Source organism: Ischnura elegans, chromosome 12 (genome assembly GCF_921293095.1).
Source record: "Ischnura elegans chromosome 12, ioIscEleg1.1, whole genome shotgun sequence".
NCBI classification, from domain to species: domain Eukaryota; kingdom Metazoa; phylum Arthropoda; class Insecta; order Odonata; family Coenagrionidae; genus Ischnura; species Ischnura elegans.
The window spans coordinates 8,603,871-8,617,890 of record NC_060257.1 but is presented as its reverse complement, the minus strand read 5'-3'; the positions used below and the strand labels follow the sequence as shown (position 1 = coordinate 8,617,890).

At 37.7% G+C, this 14,020-nt stretch overlaps 1 protein-coding gene across 1 annotated transcript in view; it reads left to right on the top strand.

Annotated features, from left to right (window-relative positions):
• LOC124168926 overlaps positions 1 to 14,020 on the top strand; it is a 337,391-nt gene that overhangs the window by 224,671 nt on the left and 98,700 nt on the right. Inside the window, exon 3 of the mRNA XM_046547321.1 lies at positions 4,309 to 4,672. Coding sequence (XP_046403277.1) covers positions 4,309 to 4,672 — 364 coding nt within the window. The remainder of the gene's footprint in view (positions 1 to 4,308; positions 4,673 to 14,020) is intronic.

Genomic DNA, 14,020 nt, shown 5'->3' with positions numbered 1-14,020 from the left:
TGATTTTTTATGAACATCATCGAAATTACAGTCATTTTCTTAATATTGTCATATTAAGCTGTCGGAAAAAATCACATATCGTTGAAACCAATGGGTTTCTTCTAATCCAAATCATTTTAGCTTGTATGTGCCATTAAAACCATCTTCAGTTTCAAAACACAGCGTGTGGTTTCAAGACCTCGATGTGAGTGAGTTTTTCATTTCCTAGGATCGAAAAGACGTTCATTATTCGTGTCGTGTGACCGTTCCTTTTTTTCCTCTTCTCAAAGAGGTCCCATTAAAGCGCGAATAACCATGATCCCTTACATGGTTCTTCAAGATGTAAATTAGGCCCGTATGGAACGCGCGGTATAGAAGCTCTGATTACGCGCGATTATGTTGGTAGGAAACACGAGTCAAATGGGGCAATCCCCTCTCGGAAACGGCCTGGCCATTGACTTCTCTTCCACTCCGTCGGGGAGGAGCATTCAATGAAGGGCGCCTCTGTTATTACCGGCGCGAATCTCCGATGATGATGATGACGACGACCTGGGATTTCCTCATCGCATGCACTGGTATCAGAATAGCCATTGGACTCCGAGTCATCAAAAGACCATTTCTTTAACGCACAGTTTTTTTTATGCATCAAGTATTCCATCCGGCCAACGACTCCTTGCCAACATTCATCGCGGGAGTTACTGGTCTTCTTTCGATCATGTTATTCATTTCGCAAAGTTCTCACGACTCAAACTCCCTCTGAACAACAACTTTTTAATGGCACCATTTACTTAGGCAAATGGTTAAAGGCATCAACGCTTCAATATAATCATATCGTTGATTAGTGTCTTGGAGTGACAGTAGCGGATACAGAAAAAAATCAAGGGGGGGCGCAAAGGATACCTTGAGTTACCTTTACTGTTATCGTAATAAAAATTATCGAGTCATAAGCAAAGTTTGAGAGGGTTTTCATTAAATTGGTTATGTTAAAATAAAATACAATGCCATAGCCCCGTGAACGAGCCAATATATATAAAAGAAAGTCGAAAATCGTGTTAGTTAGAACACTTATAACTCGAGAACGGCTGCACCGATTTTAGTGACATTAGGCTTTTTGGATTCGTCTCAGCCCCGGATAAAATATAGGACATTAAAAAATAGGAAAAGTGCACAAAAAAAATTCAACTTTATTTTACAAGGGGAATACACGACCTTCTTTTTCTTATCTTCGTTACTACTATGGAATATATTTTTAAAAGAGTTTTTTTTTAATATTTAAATCAGGAATGGATCAGCTTGGGATTAGGAACTGAGGATGAAGGGTGGATAGAAACCCGGCGTCGGCATTAGCCTGCTCTTAACGAAAGGCGCCAAGGGGACCACGGCTTAACGTCCCATCCGACGGACGGTGTACTGCAAAACTAGTGTAATCCACATTACACGCAGGGATTGAATTTAGCAATGCCCCTTAATTCTTTACCGAGATTTGGATGTGGAAGGCCAGTACACTGCCTCACCACTCCAGTTAATCCTTTATTTGCAATTTTCAGGATGGAACTCATCATAAAGACATGCAAAGCAAAGTGATTTGCGGCACCACGAACAAGCAGAAAAGGCGTTTTTTCCACAACTGCAACGACTGTCCATAATTTTTGAAGGAAAACACACGTCATTTACATTTACGAAAAATTGTCTCGTGCCAGCGAGCTTCGAAGCAAACCATGCATATTTTAACATGTTTTGGAAAATCGGAGCACTTAATTGGTTATGAATTAACGCATGTATATGAGTCTAGGTGGTGTTGGCTCAGCTCGAATTGAGTTGTCAACAAACACATAACTACCGTGTGTGTAAACAAATCTCCAAGCAAATGTTGATTATCAGTAATGTCCGTGTACTCTGCACGAATTCAAATCTTTTAACTTTGTAATAAACGAAGACGAAGTCACCAACTATCTATCTGAATATTTAAAGTCCTTGGACGCACCTGGCTTACCACGGCACGATTTACAGCTAAAGGTAGGCTCTGTGTTCATGATCTTTCGAAACCTAAACCAACCAAAACTATCCAACGGAACGTGTTTGGTTATTAAAAAACTGATAATGAAAGTGATTCACGCTACTATACTCAAAGGAAAATTCAAAGATGAGGAAGTTCTCAATCCGAAGATTCCATGATCCCAACGTATATGCCCTTTTGAGCTTAAACGTATTCAATTTCCAATTCGTGTTGCATTCGTGATAACGATTAACAAATCGCATGGTCAGTCTTTCAGTTTTTGTGATGTTTGTTCTCATGTGTCAGTGAAAACCCATGATTTTCTCATGGTAAATAATATGTGGTATGTTTACGAGTCGGTAAACCATCCGCTGTATTTCTTCCTTCGCTTCAAGGGCGCAGCTAGGAATTAAGGATAGGCGCAGCTAATACTGGCGGGTATGTAGGGTATAGAAAACTCGCCAAGGTAAGTGAGAGGTGTGGGGGCCCTCCCCAGACATTTTTTTAGGAGAAAAGGTTCAAAATGGTAGGTTTTGCGTCTGTGTGAACAGTTAAATATTTTGTGACTCATCCGTCCCCCTAATATTAGTAGTAACCAAATGTTTTAGTTCCCCCTAATATTAATAACCAAACTCGCTGCGTCCCTGCTTCGCTTCGCTATTTTTATTTAGCTTCATTCGCTTTATCTTGCGCCTGATAACAAAACAAAAACTGTTGTTTATCAGAAAGCGCTTGACGCAAGACATTAAACCCGAATAGGTAGGGCACACCGTGGTGCGTTTACGCATGCAGCACGTTTACGCAGTGCATTTTTTCCAAACAGAGATACTATAACTGGCGCGCCTAAAGTCATTTGATACGAATGCTGCTTCACAGGGGCTTTTCTTACACTATTTTGAGCATCAGCCAAGCGTCGGTCTAGCGTTGCGTTAACCTGCCCCGTGAACGAGCCAAGTTTATGATACGGACTTAGACCTAAAAATATTTTTACGGTTAATAACACAAATAGCCAACAACTGAATGCGTATAATTTTTATTTCATCAATATTTTCTCATTTAATTTATAATACATCAATAATGATTTAAACGATACAGCCGCTCTTTATTTATAAATGGTGCAACTAATCTATAAGTTCATTGAATGTTAGGCGGTACGAAGTTCGCCAGGTCAGCTAGTTATGATATATAAAAGTTAAAATTGTGGTTCTGCAATGTTTGGCAATGTGGGCGGCCCCACAAGGGTTAAATGCAACATATTTAGCTAACGGTTCGGTATATTTTTATACCTTCTTCAGGGCTACGAATGAGTATGATCACATTAATTTGATACACATACGCATGAATGGTTAGTACAACCTATTTTTAAAAATATCTATCGTTTCTTTAAATAATCTTTTTTTAACTACTTTCAGAAAATTTCGGCATTTTCGAGGAATGGCTATTTTTATACTGTGGTTTGCAATACAGTTGCATTACAATACAATGGAAGCTTGTGGTTTACCGAAGGCAGTCGCAATGCAAGATTAGACATCGACCATTTAAGCAAAATTTATTGTTATTTAATAATGTGTGATATTTAATTGTGTAGTGCTTGAATATGACAGCTATTAAGTGGAACTTTTGTGTAGCCTCCGGGAGCTATTTTTCATTTATTTATAGTTTAATTTCCCAATGCGAAATACTATGGGAAATTCCTGTATTATTACATTATTCAAAGCAATTTAATGAATGAGGAACTTTGTAGGTAGACACGCTCACAGATACAAAGTCATATACACCTAGGATGAAAATCGCCATAAAAATACGTGGCCTAGGCGGGATTCGAATTCGTATGCCTCTATTTCTCCTCAGGTGTACTACCAATTACAATACCAATGAATCTACCACCGGGTTTATCGAACAGTGTGTTGATGTCTACCTAAATGAGTAGGATGCATTCAATTACGTTTAAGCCTTTTATTAATGATTATGCTTAGTAAATTATTCCACGAAGAGACGCCTTGTATCATCAATCATTTTGAAAAGTGTGAGTTTGAAAATATGCGGTCCTTGTGAATGGTGACCACACCACCGCGAGATATATTTTTTTCGAGAGAGAATTAATTGCGGTCGCTTTTGACATTTCATCATGTTCTCTACCTATCCCCCATCCTTTGGTCCAACACAGCTCATTACCCCTCCCCCAACTCCAGAGCCAATACGATTCATTATGCCTCCAGCAGGAGGAAATCATTGAACTCTTTCCGGGAAATATTCGCGCGGTTTTTCATCGTTTCGCGAAACTTTTTGAGCGCTTTATCTGAAAGATGTTTTATTTCCATTCCATGGCTCAGTCTCGTCGGTGCCTCTCAGCCATGCGGTGGTTTAGGAGAACCGCTACCGAACCATCGTCTTCCCCGCGACTGCTCAGCCTATCACCGATCAGACAGGAGTCCGTCTCCGAGCAACACTACAATGGTGACCACGGCGACCTCGTCAGCAACAAGAGCAACGGAGATCTTCAGCACCACCTGTCGGCCGCGGCGGCAGACGGGCTCAAGTGGAGGGGGGATGACGTCACGTCCTCTTCATCGAAGAGGGCGCCACCGAGGTCCAAACAGGCGCCGCCGCAGGATGCGACCGCAGCGCTGGAGCGGGTCGGCGGAGGCGAGGGGAGGCTTCAAGGTGGCGCTGCTTTGCGTCACGAGCGGGAATTAGGTGAGTGGAAAAGGGTGACGTCATCCTTTGAGCCGATGTGAACTTCGAGGTTTCCCCATTGCCTTTTTTTATTTTTTTATTAATTTTTTTTATTTTCTTTACCTCCGTCGCATAGCGAGAGTCTGTCCGCTCAAGAGCCAAGGGAAGGAAGGCGTGTGCTATACTACGCATACTTTCTATCTGCGTTCACGATGACTCACTGCTTATCGTAGCGCCGCGCCGGTGAGGCCAGAGTAACACTTTTGATTTGAAACAATAATGGAAAGAAAGCGCTCTAGCGTCACCCTTCCTCGAATGATTTTTGCTGAAATTTATCAATTAATATCATAAAGAATTCACCCCATTCTTGAAAATAATTTCGTCGATATTATGCCATAAGGAGGATTTTTCAAACGATTTATTTATCTGAAAAAGGGGATGTTTATCGAAATCTGTTGTTCCAAACGAAATATTTTTCACCGGGTTAAATTGGAAGAATTTGGTGTTTCTAAATTGTAAGAATTATTGCAAATAATCTCATGGCTAATTTCTCTTGTATGATGTCAGGCATGATGTAATGGAAGTTCGTAATATTGTTAAAATGAGACATTGCAATATTTCCACTTATAGTTTTATTCTTAAACAACGCGTTTCGTCGTTGCAAACGACATTGTCAAGTGTTTCGTCGTTTGTAACGACGAAACGCGTTGCGTGAGAATAAAACTATAAATGGAATTATTGCAATGTCTCATTTTAATAAAATAGCGTCAATTTCTCGTTCACTTTAGATGTCAGCACTGGAGGGCAGCACAGGTTTTAACCATCGTCGTATGAATGCACTATAGTTCCAACGATCGCTAGAACAATCGTAATCTGAACGAGGCATAATAGTCGAGGACAGGGGCGCAGCTACGAATTAAGCCTGGTGGGGTGGGTTTAGGTACAACTAAAATCATGGTGTGTGGGGGTATGGAATACCCACCAGGATAAGCGGTATGTGCGGGATTAATAAATTGCGGAATTTTAAGATAAATGGTTCAAAATGGTGAGTTTTACGGCTTTCTGAAGGATAATCTCTGCATTTCTTCAGGGTTTCCTTCCGCGTTAGCTTGTTTGTAGACAACAGTTTCGCTGGCTATCCTGCCTGCGTCTTCAGGTCGAAGGTGTTGAAGGAAACTGTTGTCTACAAACAAGCTGACGCGGAAGAAAACCCTGAAGAAATGCAGATATCAAACCATCGCGCCGCGGAAACCTACGTTCTAACATTTCTGAGGGATATTTTTATTAAACCTTACTCTATTCTATCAGTAGGTAATATCAATCCAATTAATTAAAATGGATTAAGTTAAAAAAATTCTCTAAGCTCTGGGGGGAGGGGGGTGTTTAACCCCACAAAAACCACCCCTCGCTGCGCCACTGGTCGACGATGAACATTGATCTGACGACACACCTTGCAAATATCGAATACGAATCGATTGTCTTCGCTATTGTTTCGGTCCCAATGACTAGCAATGCCCTCTTTTGGACCACGCCCGACTCTGCTATCCACGCGTTCCGTTGTTCTTTTCCGTTTACGTTTTACTGGCTCCGGCGTTAGTGTCTGTTCTTCGGAATGTGGGCGTGTCCCTACTTGGCTAATGGTGTCGCGTGAGAATCGTCGAGTATGCAGTTATTATGGAGGCCAGAGGTCAAAGCCAAGTGCGAAGGCCAGGGCGAGACGGCCACACAGTAGATATGCCCACTTGCAAGCACATTCATGTCATACCAAAAGCGGAGTGAATATTTTCGAGTCACGGAATGTGAGGTTAGAGTCGGGAGCTATTTTTTTAATCAGTGAGAATACTCCGGTAAAAAAACAAAACCTGGAAAGCCATTTTTTCAATATCTCTGTTAACTTATTCATGCCCAAATTTTAGCATTACCTTCTTTACATGGTTCGCCAATTTTGGTATTTTCCAATGCGGTTACATAATTCAGATTCACTTACATGTTAAATCCTTTACAAGGCTACAAAAACTATTAAAATAATGAAAGTTATAAATATCTGATAAAATTTGGGCATGGATAAGTTAACAAAGATATTACAAAAATGGCTTTGCGGGTTTTGTTTTTTTTTTAGCGGAGCATTCTCACTTATTAAAAGGAGTACCGGAGTATTCTCACTTATTTTTTAATAAGTAAAAATACTCCGGTAAAAAAAACGCGCAAAGCTCTGTGTAATATCTCTGTTAACTTATTTATACCCAAATGTTATCAGATATTTATAATTTTTATTATTTTAATAGTTTTTTGTAGCCTTTTTAAAGGAGTTAATATGCAAATGAATCTGAATTATGTAACCGCATTGAAAAATGTCAAAATTGGCGAACTATGGAAAATGATGCTAAAATTAGGGTCTATTTTTTAATAATGAGATTACTCCGGTAAAAAAACAAAACCATTAAAATGGTTTCCGCAATATCTCTGTTAACTTATTTATGCTCAAAGACGATTCGAAGACGATATGAAATCCATTTTTGATGAAGTCTTATGATATCTAGTATTATTTTAACTTATTGTAAGTTATTTTGCGATTGTTTTTTATCTAAAAGTTTGGCTTCACAATCCTTACTTGCCAAACATTTTTATCAGAGAAATGCCCAAGGAAGTCATTGAGGGAATGTAAGATTTAGCTTGTCCTCCCATGGCTAAACTTTACTCTATACTGAAATTAAAGATAGCTGCATTTTTCCACAGTAATTATAATGCGAATTTTTACACATTTGAGAGTCAGAGAAATAGGCCATTGTTCCGCCCCACACATAACTGCATTGGGAAATACCAAAAGCGGAGGGAAAATTGGCGAAAGTAACGATAGAGTTTGGGGCTGTTTTAAATCAGTGAGAATAATGCGGTGCAAAAAAACAAAACCCGTGAAGTTATTTCTACTTTTTCACCGTTATTTTATTCATCTTAAATACCAGATAAAATCCATCGTTTTATAAATCTGACTGTATTTCGCACTCTATCATTTGATTCCATTTTATTTTACGATTTGCTTTTCTGCAAAAGTTGGGCTTCAGAATTATGGCTAAACTCGCAAAATATTTTTTTTTACTCAAGAATGCCTAAGGAAGTCAGTTAGTCGATTTTATATTACTTCTTTCTCTCACGGCAATAATTTACTTTATAGGTAAGAATATTTTCGTGAATTTTTATACTTTGTATGGTACTTTATCACTTAGAAATTAATTTTGCCTGTCAAATTAATTTTAATAAATAGTTTGTGTGAAAGCTTTGCCATTAGTTTTTAGAAGAGTGATAGATGACATCCAGCTCGCGCGAATGTATTTTTTTATACAGCTACAGTTCTAGAGCTCTATAGCTCTAGAGCTGCAATTTCGTTTAGTATTCGACGTTAATTTCCGTTAAAGTTTTCCATGCATCAGTCTTTACGCGATTAAATATGACTTAAATTGGCATGAATATATAACATGGGTGTCCCGACATCGAAACCAAGGCACGTACAATGGTACTTTTTTCTTTTAGGTTTTGCGACTGGTTTTTCTCCAAAATCTGTTATTTCAGCTAAAAACTCCACATTTATTTAGCATTTATTTAGAATAATTTATGTTTCTACCGGAAAGAAGAAGATCTTCCATTGAAATGAGGTTTAGTTATGATCGGTAATTATTAATTTTCCAACTTCTACCTGTAGTGCGAAAAATCCACAGAGAAAAAATCATTCTACGCATTAGAATAAACTGTAGTAAATTCTACCTATAGATTCAAAAACATAAAATTTTAACGAAAATTAGTAATTATTTTCATAAACCGACATATATGATGGTGTACCATTAACGTTTCAAGTATTCGTTTACCAGACACCTTAAAATCTCCTGCTTCGTCAAACGGTGATTACTTATCTTCCCTCATAACAAAAAACTTCCCTTAACTTTTTGTTTCCCTAGTCTAACCCTAGGTTGAAGTTACATCCGATGTGGACTCACAATAAATGTCGCGCCGAAGGCGCGTTAACGCCATATCGGTAAACCATGTTTACCACAACCAGCCAGATTACATTACAATTTTATTTTGCGCATTTTTTTGTGTTGTTTGGGGTAGTGTGGTGTTTGTGTTAGCAGAAACTTACATACTAAAACAGTTCCTGATTAACAAAAAGTTCACAGAATGTAAAACATTTTTTTACAGTGAATATGTGATTATTTTTTATTACTTTCTTAGTATTCTATTATTTTTAGTTCTTATTTGTATGCTTTATTATCTTTTCCATTGGTTTATTTTCATTTTTCATTTTTTTAAATTATTCTTTCAATATTTTTTTCCTTGTAAACAATGTTGATTGAAACAGTTATATTTGATATATATAAAAAAATAACTAAGTCTTGAAGAAGGGAAGACATAGGACAGACTCATAGAAGAGTAATTTGTAGAGGCAGTATATATGTGGTGGGAACTTCTGGATCATAGTTCCAAATGTCTATAAGAAGTGTATTTTTCGTAACCCCGAGCCTGGATTTGAAATTTTTGACAAGGTGATAGATGAAATCATTAATTGAAGGAATTAGCTGACTTAGTATTTATATTTCCTCGAGTGGTAAACATTTTGTAACGCAGCTTTTTTAGCGGAGTGCTATGTGATTGTTCTACCCGACTCTTACCGCATTGGGAAATACCGAAAACCGACGTGAAAATCGGCGTATCACGACAATTCGATTTAAACGTGGCGATAGCGCGCATGCCTTGCTACCCGGGCCGGCCTCAACTTATTTCGCAAGTTGCGGCGGCAATGATGTATTATTTACATGCTTCGTGCGGTGAAACTAAAACCTTTGTTTCAACAACTCCGACAAAAAAATTAAAGGAGTTTCACCGACACTTTATACATATCTATACACATAAAGATATCCCAAGAACATAAATGAATACAGCGGCCAGAAAAATTCCATTTACGTGTACCGACTTGACGAAAGGAAACATTTTGCCTTTTCTCATTTGAAACTTTCTAATTCTGGTTTCCTCTCCATACCGCAATGCGCTTGCAAAGTTCAAAGTAATATAATTTTGCGACCGTGAGAGAAAGCTGAAACATATTATTACCGTTTGCCGAATGCATTTTCTTCGTGTACTCGTGAAAGAAAGTGACGTCAGGAAGCACCATGTAACCCTAGCGCCAGTTTAACTTCATGGAGCGTCTTTAAGAATTTTCGTGTACGATGGCAGTTTTAACTATCTAACTCAGTGTAAGACATCATCAGATAATGTTTTCCTTCTCATTATCTTAAGTAAACAATCCTAAGATTGGTTTGATGCAGCTCTCCGTTCCTCTCTCCTATCCCCTAGCCATTTCACAGGGACGTTTTTATTCTCTTTTACATTCTTAATAATATATCCTATGTAACTAATTCGGGGCCGTCCCTTGCCCTTCTTCCCTTCCACCTGTCCTTCTACTATTATTTTCATCAGGCCGTTGTGCATCAAAATGTGGCCGACTGAGTTGTTCCGTTTCGTCTTTAAGGATTTTAGAAGACTCTAAGACAATCATAGATGGAGATTTTAGAAGGCTGTCTAGTACCTTCCAGCAAGATGAATTTACTATGCTTAACAATATTTCCTTATGAATTTATTAATTCATTTTTCTAAGAATAGCCGCACGAGTGAAGAAAAAAGTTTGGTTTTTTCAGCATACAATCGCTGCAAATTATATCTCCGAAAGTCTAATGTATCACCACTGCCATGTCATCAATAATATTTCCTCGTATTGACTCCAAAGCCCATTGAAAGCTAGTTTCCTTAAAAATTTTAATATAATGCGCATTTTTTATCGTAGTCTTCTACTTTTGTGAACAGAAAAATTATTTCTGCACATAGTCACATTTCATCTTATATAAATGCGATGGTGGGTGGCGTAACATGGTGGAACCCCTTCACGATGCACAAAGGGTAAGAAAAAAGATTTTGCTGTTCCGCAAAATAATATATTTTTGCGACCGGTTGCGATCTGCCAGATGATGATACGCCGTATGAAAACCGGTCGCAAATATTTTTTTTTATTTTGCGGAACAGCAAAACCTTTTTTTCTTACCCTTTGTGCATCTTCTTATCTATTTACTTATTTTATCTATTTATAAGCATTCTTGGAGAAGAAAATAGAAGGATAATGAAATTCTCGTGTGATGTAGGTTTTTTGTAACTTATAAATATTTTTTTGCTATTATTTTTTCTTAATTTTTTAATTTCTTGGAATTATTTAAAATTACCTAACTTGAAGTTGTTTCAGGATTAATCGGTTGTAATTACAGCATATTCGTAAGATATTGGTAATTTTGCACGAAAAGTTAATTTCGCTTTCATTTGGCAATATCTTTAGGCCCTGAATATAGCACAAACTTCATTGAAACCGGTCGTGCATCTATGTTAAAGTATTTTTGGAAAATTGCCTCTAACTTTAAATTTAATAATTCCCTGCATGGAAAATGTTTACAGATTTTTTTCTTGCATATTGTGTTCTTTATTTTTCAGCGTAAATCCATGTACCTATAAACAAGGAAACGTTTTATAATGCGATTAAAACTAGGGAGAGGCATTTTAGTTCAGTTCACAAGATATCTGAAGAAAAAGGAAGACAAAGAATAGGAGCAGTGCTTAGTCCGTATTAGGCACCACCCATAAGAGATTCCCTGTAAACTTTAAACTATTCCTTCCGCTTCGAACCCATTACCGAGAATGACTTTAGACTTTTCCTTGCTTGGTTGCTCCTGGGGAGTGGTTATGACCCCGGGTTGGGTTGAGACGCGACCCCAACAATGTTCTGCGGTCAACACTCCATTCCCAACAATGCCCCCCTCGGCCAAGGGAGCGTGACCCTAGCGACATCAACAATGGGGTGGGAGGAGCTCTTACACTCTCTCGAAAGCGGAGTTCTTCATAGAGGGGGACACCGTTCACTTTTTTTTCTGAAACAAAACACAAAAGAGCTAAAAGCCATTTCTGTTTCGTGAGTCACGGAACTTCCTCGAGACTCCGTATCCATTACTGGAACCGTAGACATCTACCTATTCTGGAACTCCCTTGTCGCACTGCGCGACACGAACGGTATAATAAAGAGAAGTTTTATCGCCGCTACACATCTAGGTGCTTTCTCCTTTTACGTATTCTCCTAGGTATTTCCTTCTCCAATCCTTAGTGTTACCGTTTACTTGATTACCATAATTTTTCTCTCTGCATTCCTGTATTTTCAACTTCAGTAATAAATTAATGTCAATGTTTTTGAGCCTTGTCCGCCGTCCGCCGAAAACTTGTACTTCTGAAGAGAAGTTAGACTGTTCAAAGTTGTAATAAGCTATAAGAAAAATTAATTGCAACTTGTTTTTATAAATTATACCATAAATGATATATCCTCGTAGACACGATTAATTCACTCCAAAGTCCAATGAATCGCCTTAATTAGTCAGTTCATGTTGAAATTTTAAAATAATGCGCAATCTTTTAAGCGTAGTCTAGTTTTTGTGTGAACGGAATATTTATTTCTCTTTATATTCACATTTATCAGATGTAGTTACAAAGCGTAAGCATTCACACAGAAGAAAAAAGAAGGATGATGACATTCTCATATCATGAAATTTGGAATTTTTTTATACAAGTTTTACTACTAATACTTTCCGTAATACCTACTACCCTTGCATTATTTGAAATTACCTAACTGGAAGCTGTTACAGGCTTAGTCGGGTGCAATTCAACATGTATTTTTTTTATCTTGCAATTTTCAAAAAAAAATATTTTCACTATCATTTAGCATAATATCTTCAGGCCTAAAGGTATCCGAAAATTCACTTTTATATTACGGAATAGGGACTATTTATTGACTCCAAACTCCAATGAATCGCCCTAATTTACTAGTTCATCTCGAAAATTTAAAATGATGCGCAATTTTTTAATCGTAGTCTATATTTTGTGTGTAAGGAAAATTAAATTATTTATTTATTACTTAATTATGATTTCGGTCATCATCCGTACTTATGACTTATCTGAATGTGCTATTCAGATCGTCCTATCCATCAGCGACGCCATAGGCGGCTTCTGTAAACCCGTTTGAATTCGTGGTTGGTGCGACAATACATTTAAATGCCGACTGGAGAATGTTGTAATGTAATATATTCGTGTTCACCGAGTGGATGGAATCCGACACATGCATGCCGTAACCTCGTACTTTTCCGGGAGCTCTTTTGTCGTAATATCGTCCCCGTGTTCCTCCGCGACCACCGCGACACCTGCGCGTTGTATCCGATGACTCACGTTTGTAGCGGCGATAAGAAGAGCCGTTTGATATACAGCAGGGCGATTGAAATAGCCGGCATGTGTCTGTGTTAGACATACGGTCTCTTTTTCGCGGAAAAGACTGCCTTATTTTCAGCATCCGATGGGCTCTCTAGAAAATGATGGTGTAGTGGTAATTATATAGACATGTTCCTCGGCAGATTTAAGGGGGGGGGGAGGGCATGGAGGTCTCAGACGCTTAAAAAACAGACAAGATTTTTAGTAAGGTTGTCACTACGTTCTTTTTGTTATGTATATTACGGAGACTGAATCATTTAAGTTCATATTCATAACTTTCATACTAAAATGAAGAGAATATTTATTATAGTAATAGTTTTATACGCTTAAAAAACAGAAAAGATTTTTAATAGGGTTGTCACTACGTTATTTTTGTTATGCATATTACGGAGACTCAATCATTTAATTTCATGTCAATAGCTTTGATATTAAAATGATGAGAATATTTCTTATGGTAATACGATAGCTTTATGTAGTTTTTAATTTCAAATATAAGAAGACCGTTTATCTTTCAGGTCCTCGTGACCCCTTCCCAACCAGAATAAAATCCTGAAAAAGCCTTTGGAGATGTTTTTTACTTGCTTTTAAGCGCATTTTCTCATATATGGGATAAAAAGGAGCAATTGTAATCGGTCTTTCTGCGTATGCATGCACATTCATCGTCTTGTATTTATGTTTCTCTCTCTTTGTTTTAACTTCTGTCTGTAATTATGCCTGAATATTCGCCTGCGGTGACTTATAATGCACTGATTGCTGCAAAAAAATCGGATTCAGAGTTTCCTTCGAAATTCACTTTTTCGTTCAATTTTAGCATTATATCTATCGCAGTGTAATAAAATAATCGAATTTTAAAGTACAAATAGAAGAGAAAATAAACTGTTCTATTCAAGAGAAAATGGATTTTTTATCACTCACTGCTGTGAGTACTGATCTATTTTTTAAAACCTGCTTCGCTTGTTTATATGTTTCAGAGATGGAATATTGTGGTTGATTTTTAACCGACTTCCCATATTCGGATCGGCTTGAAAATTAGCG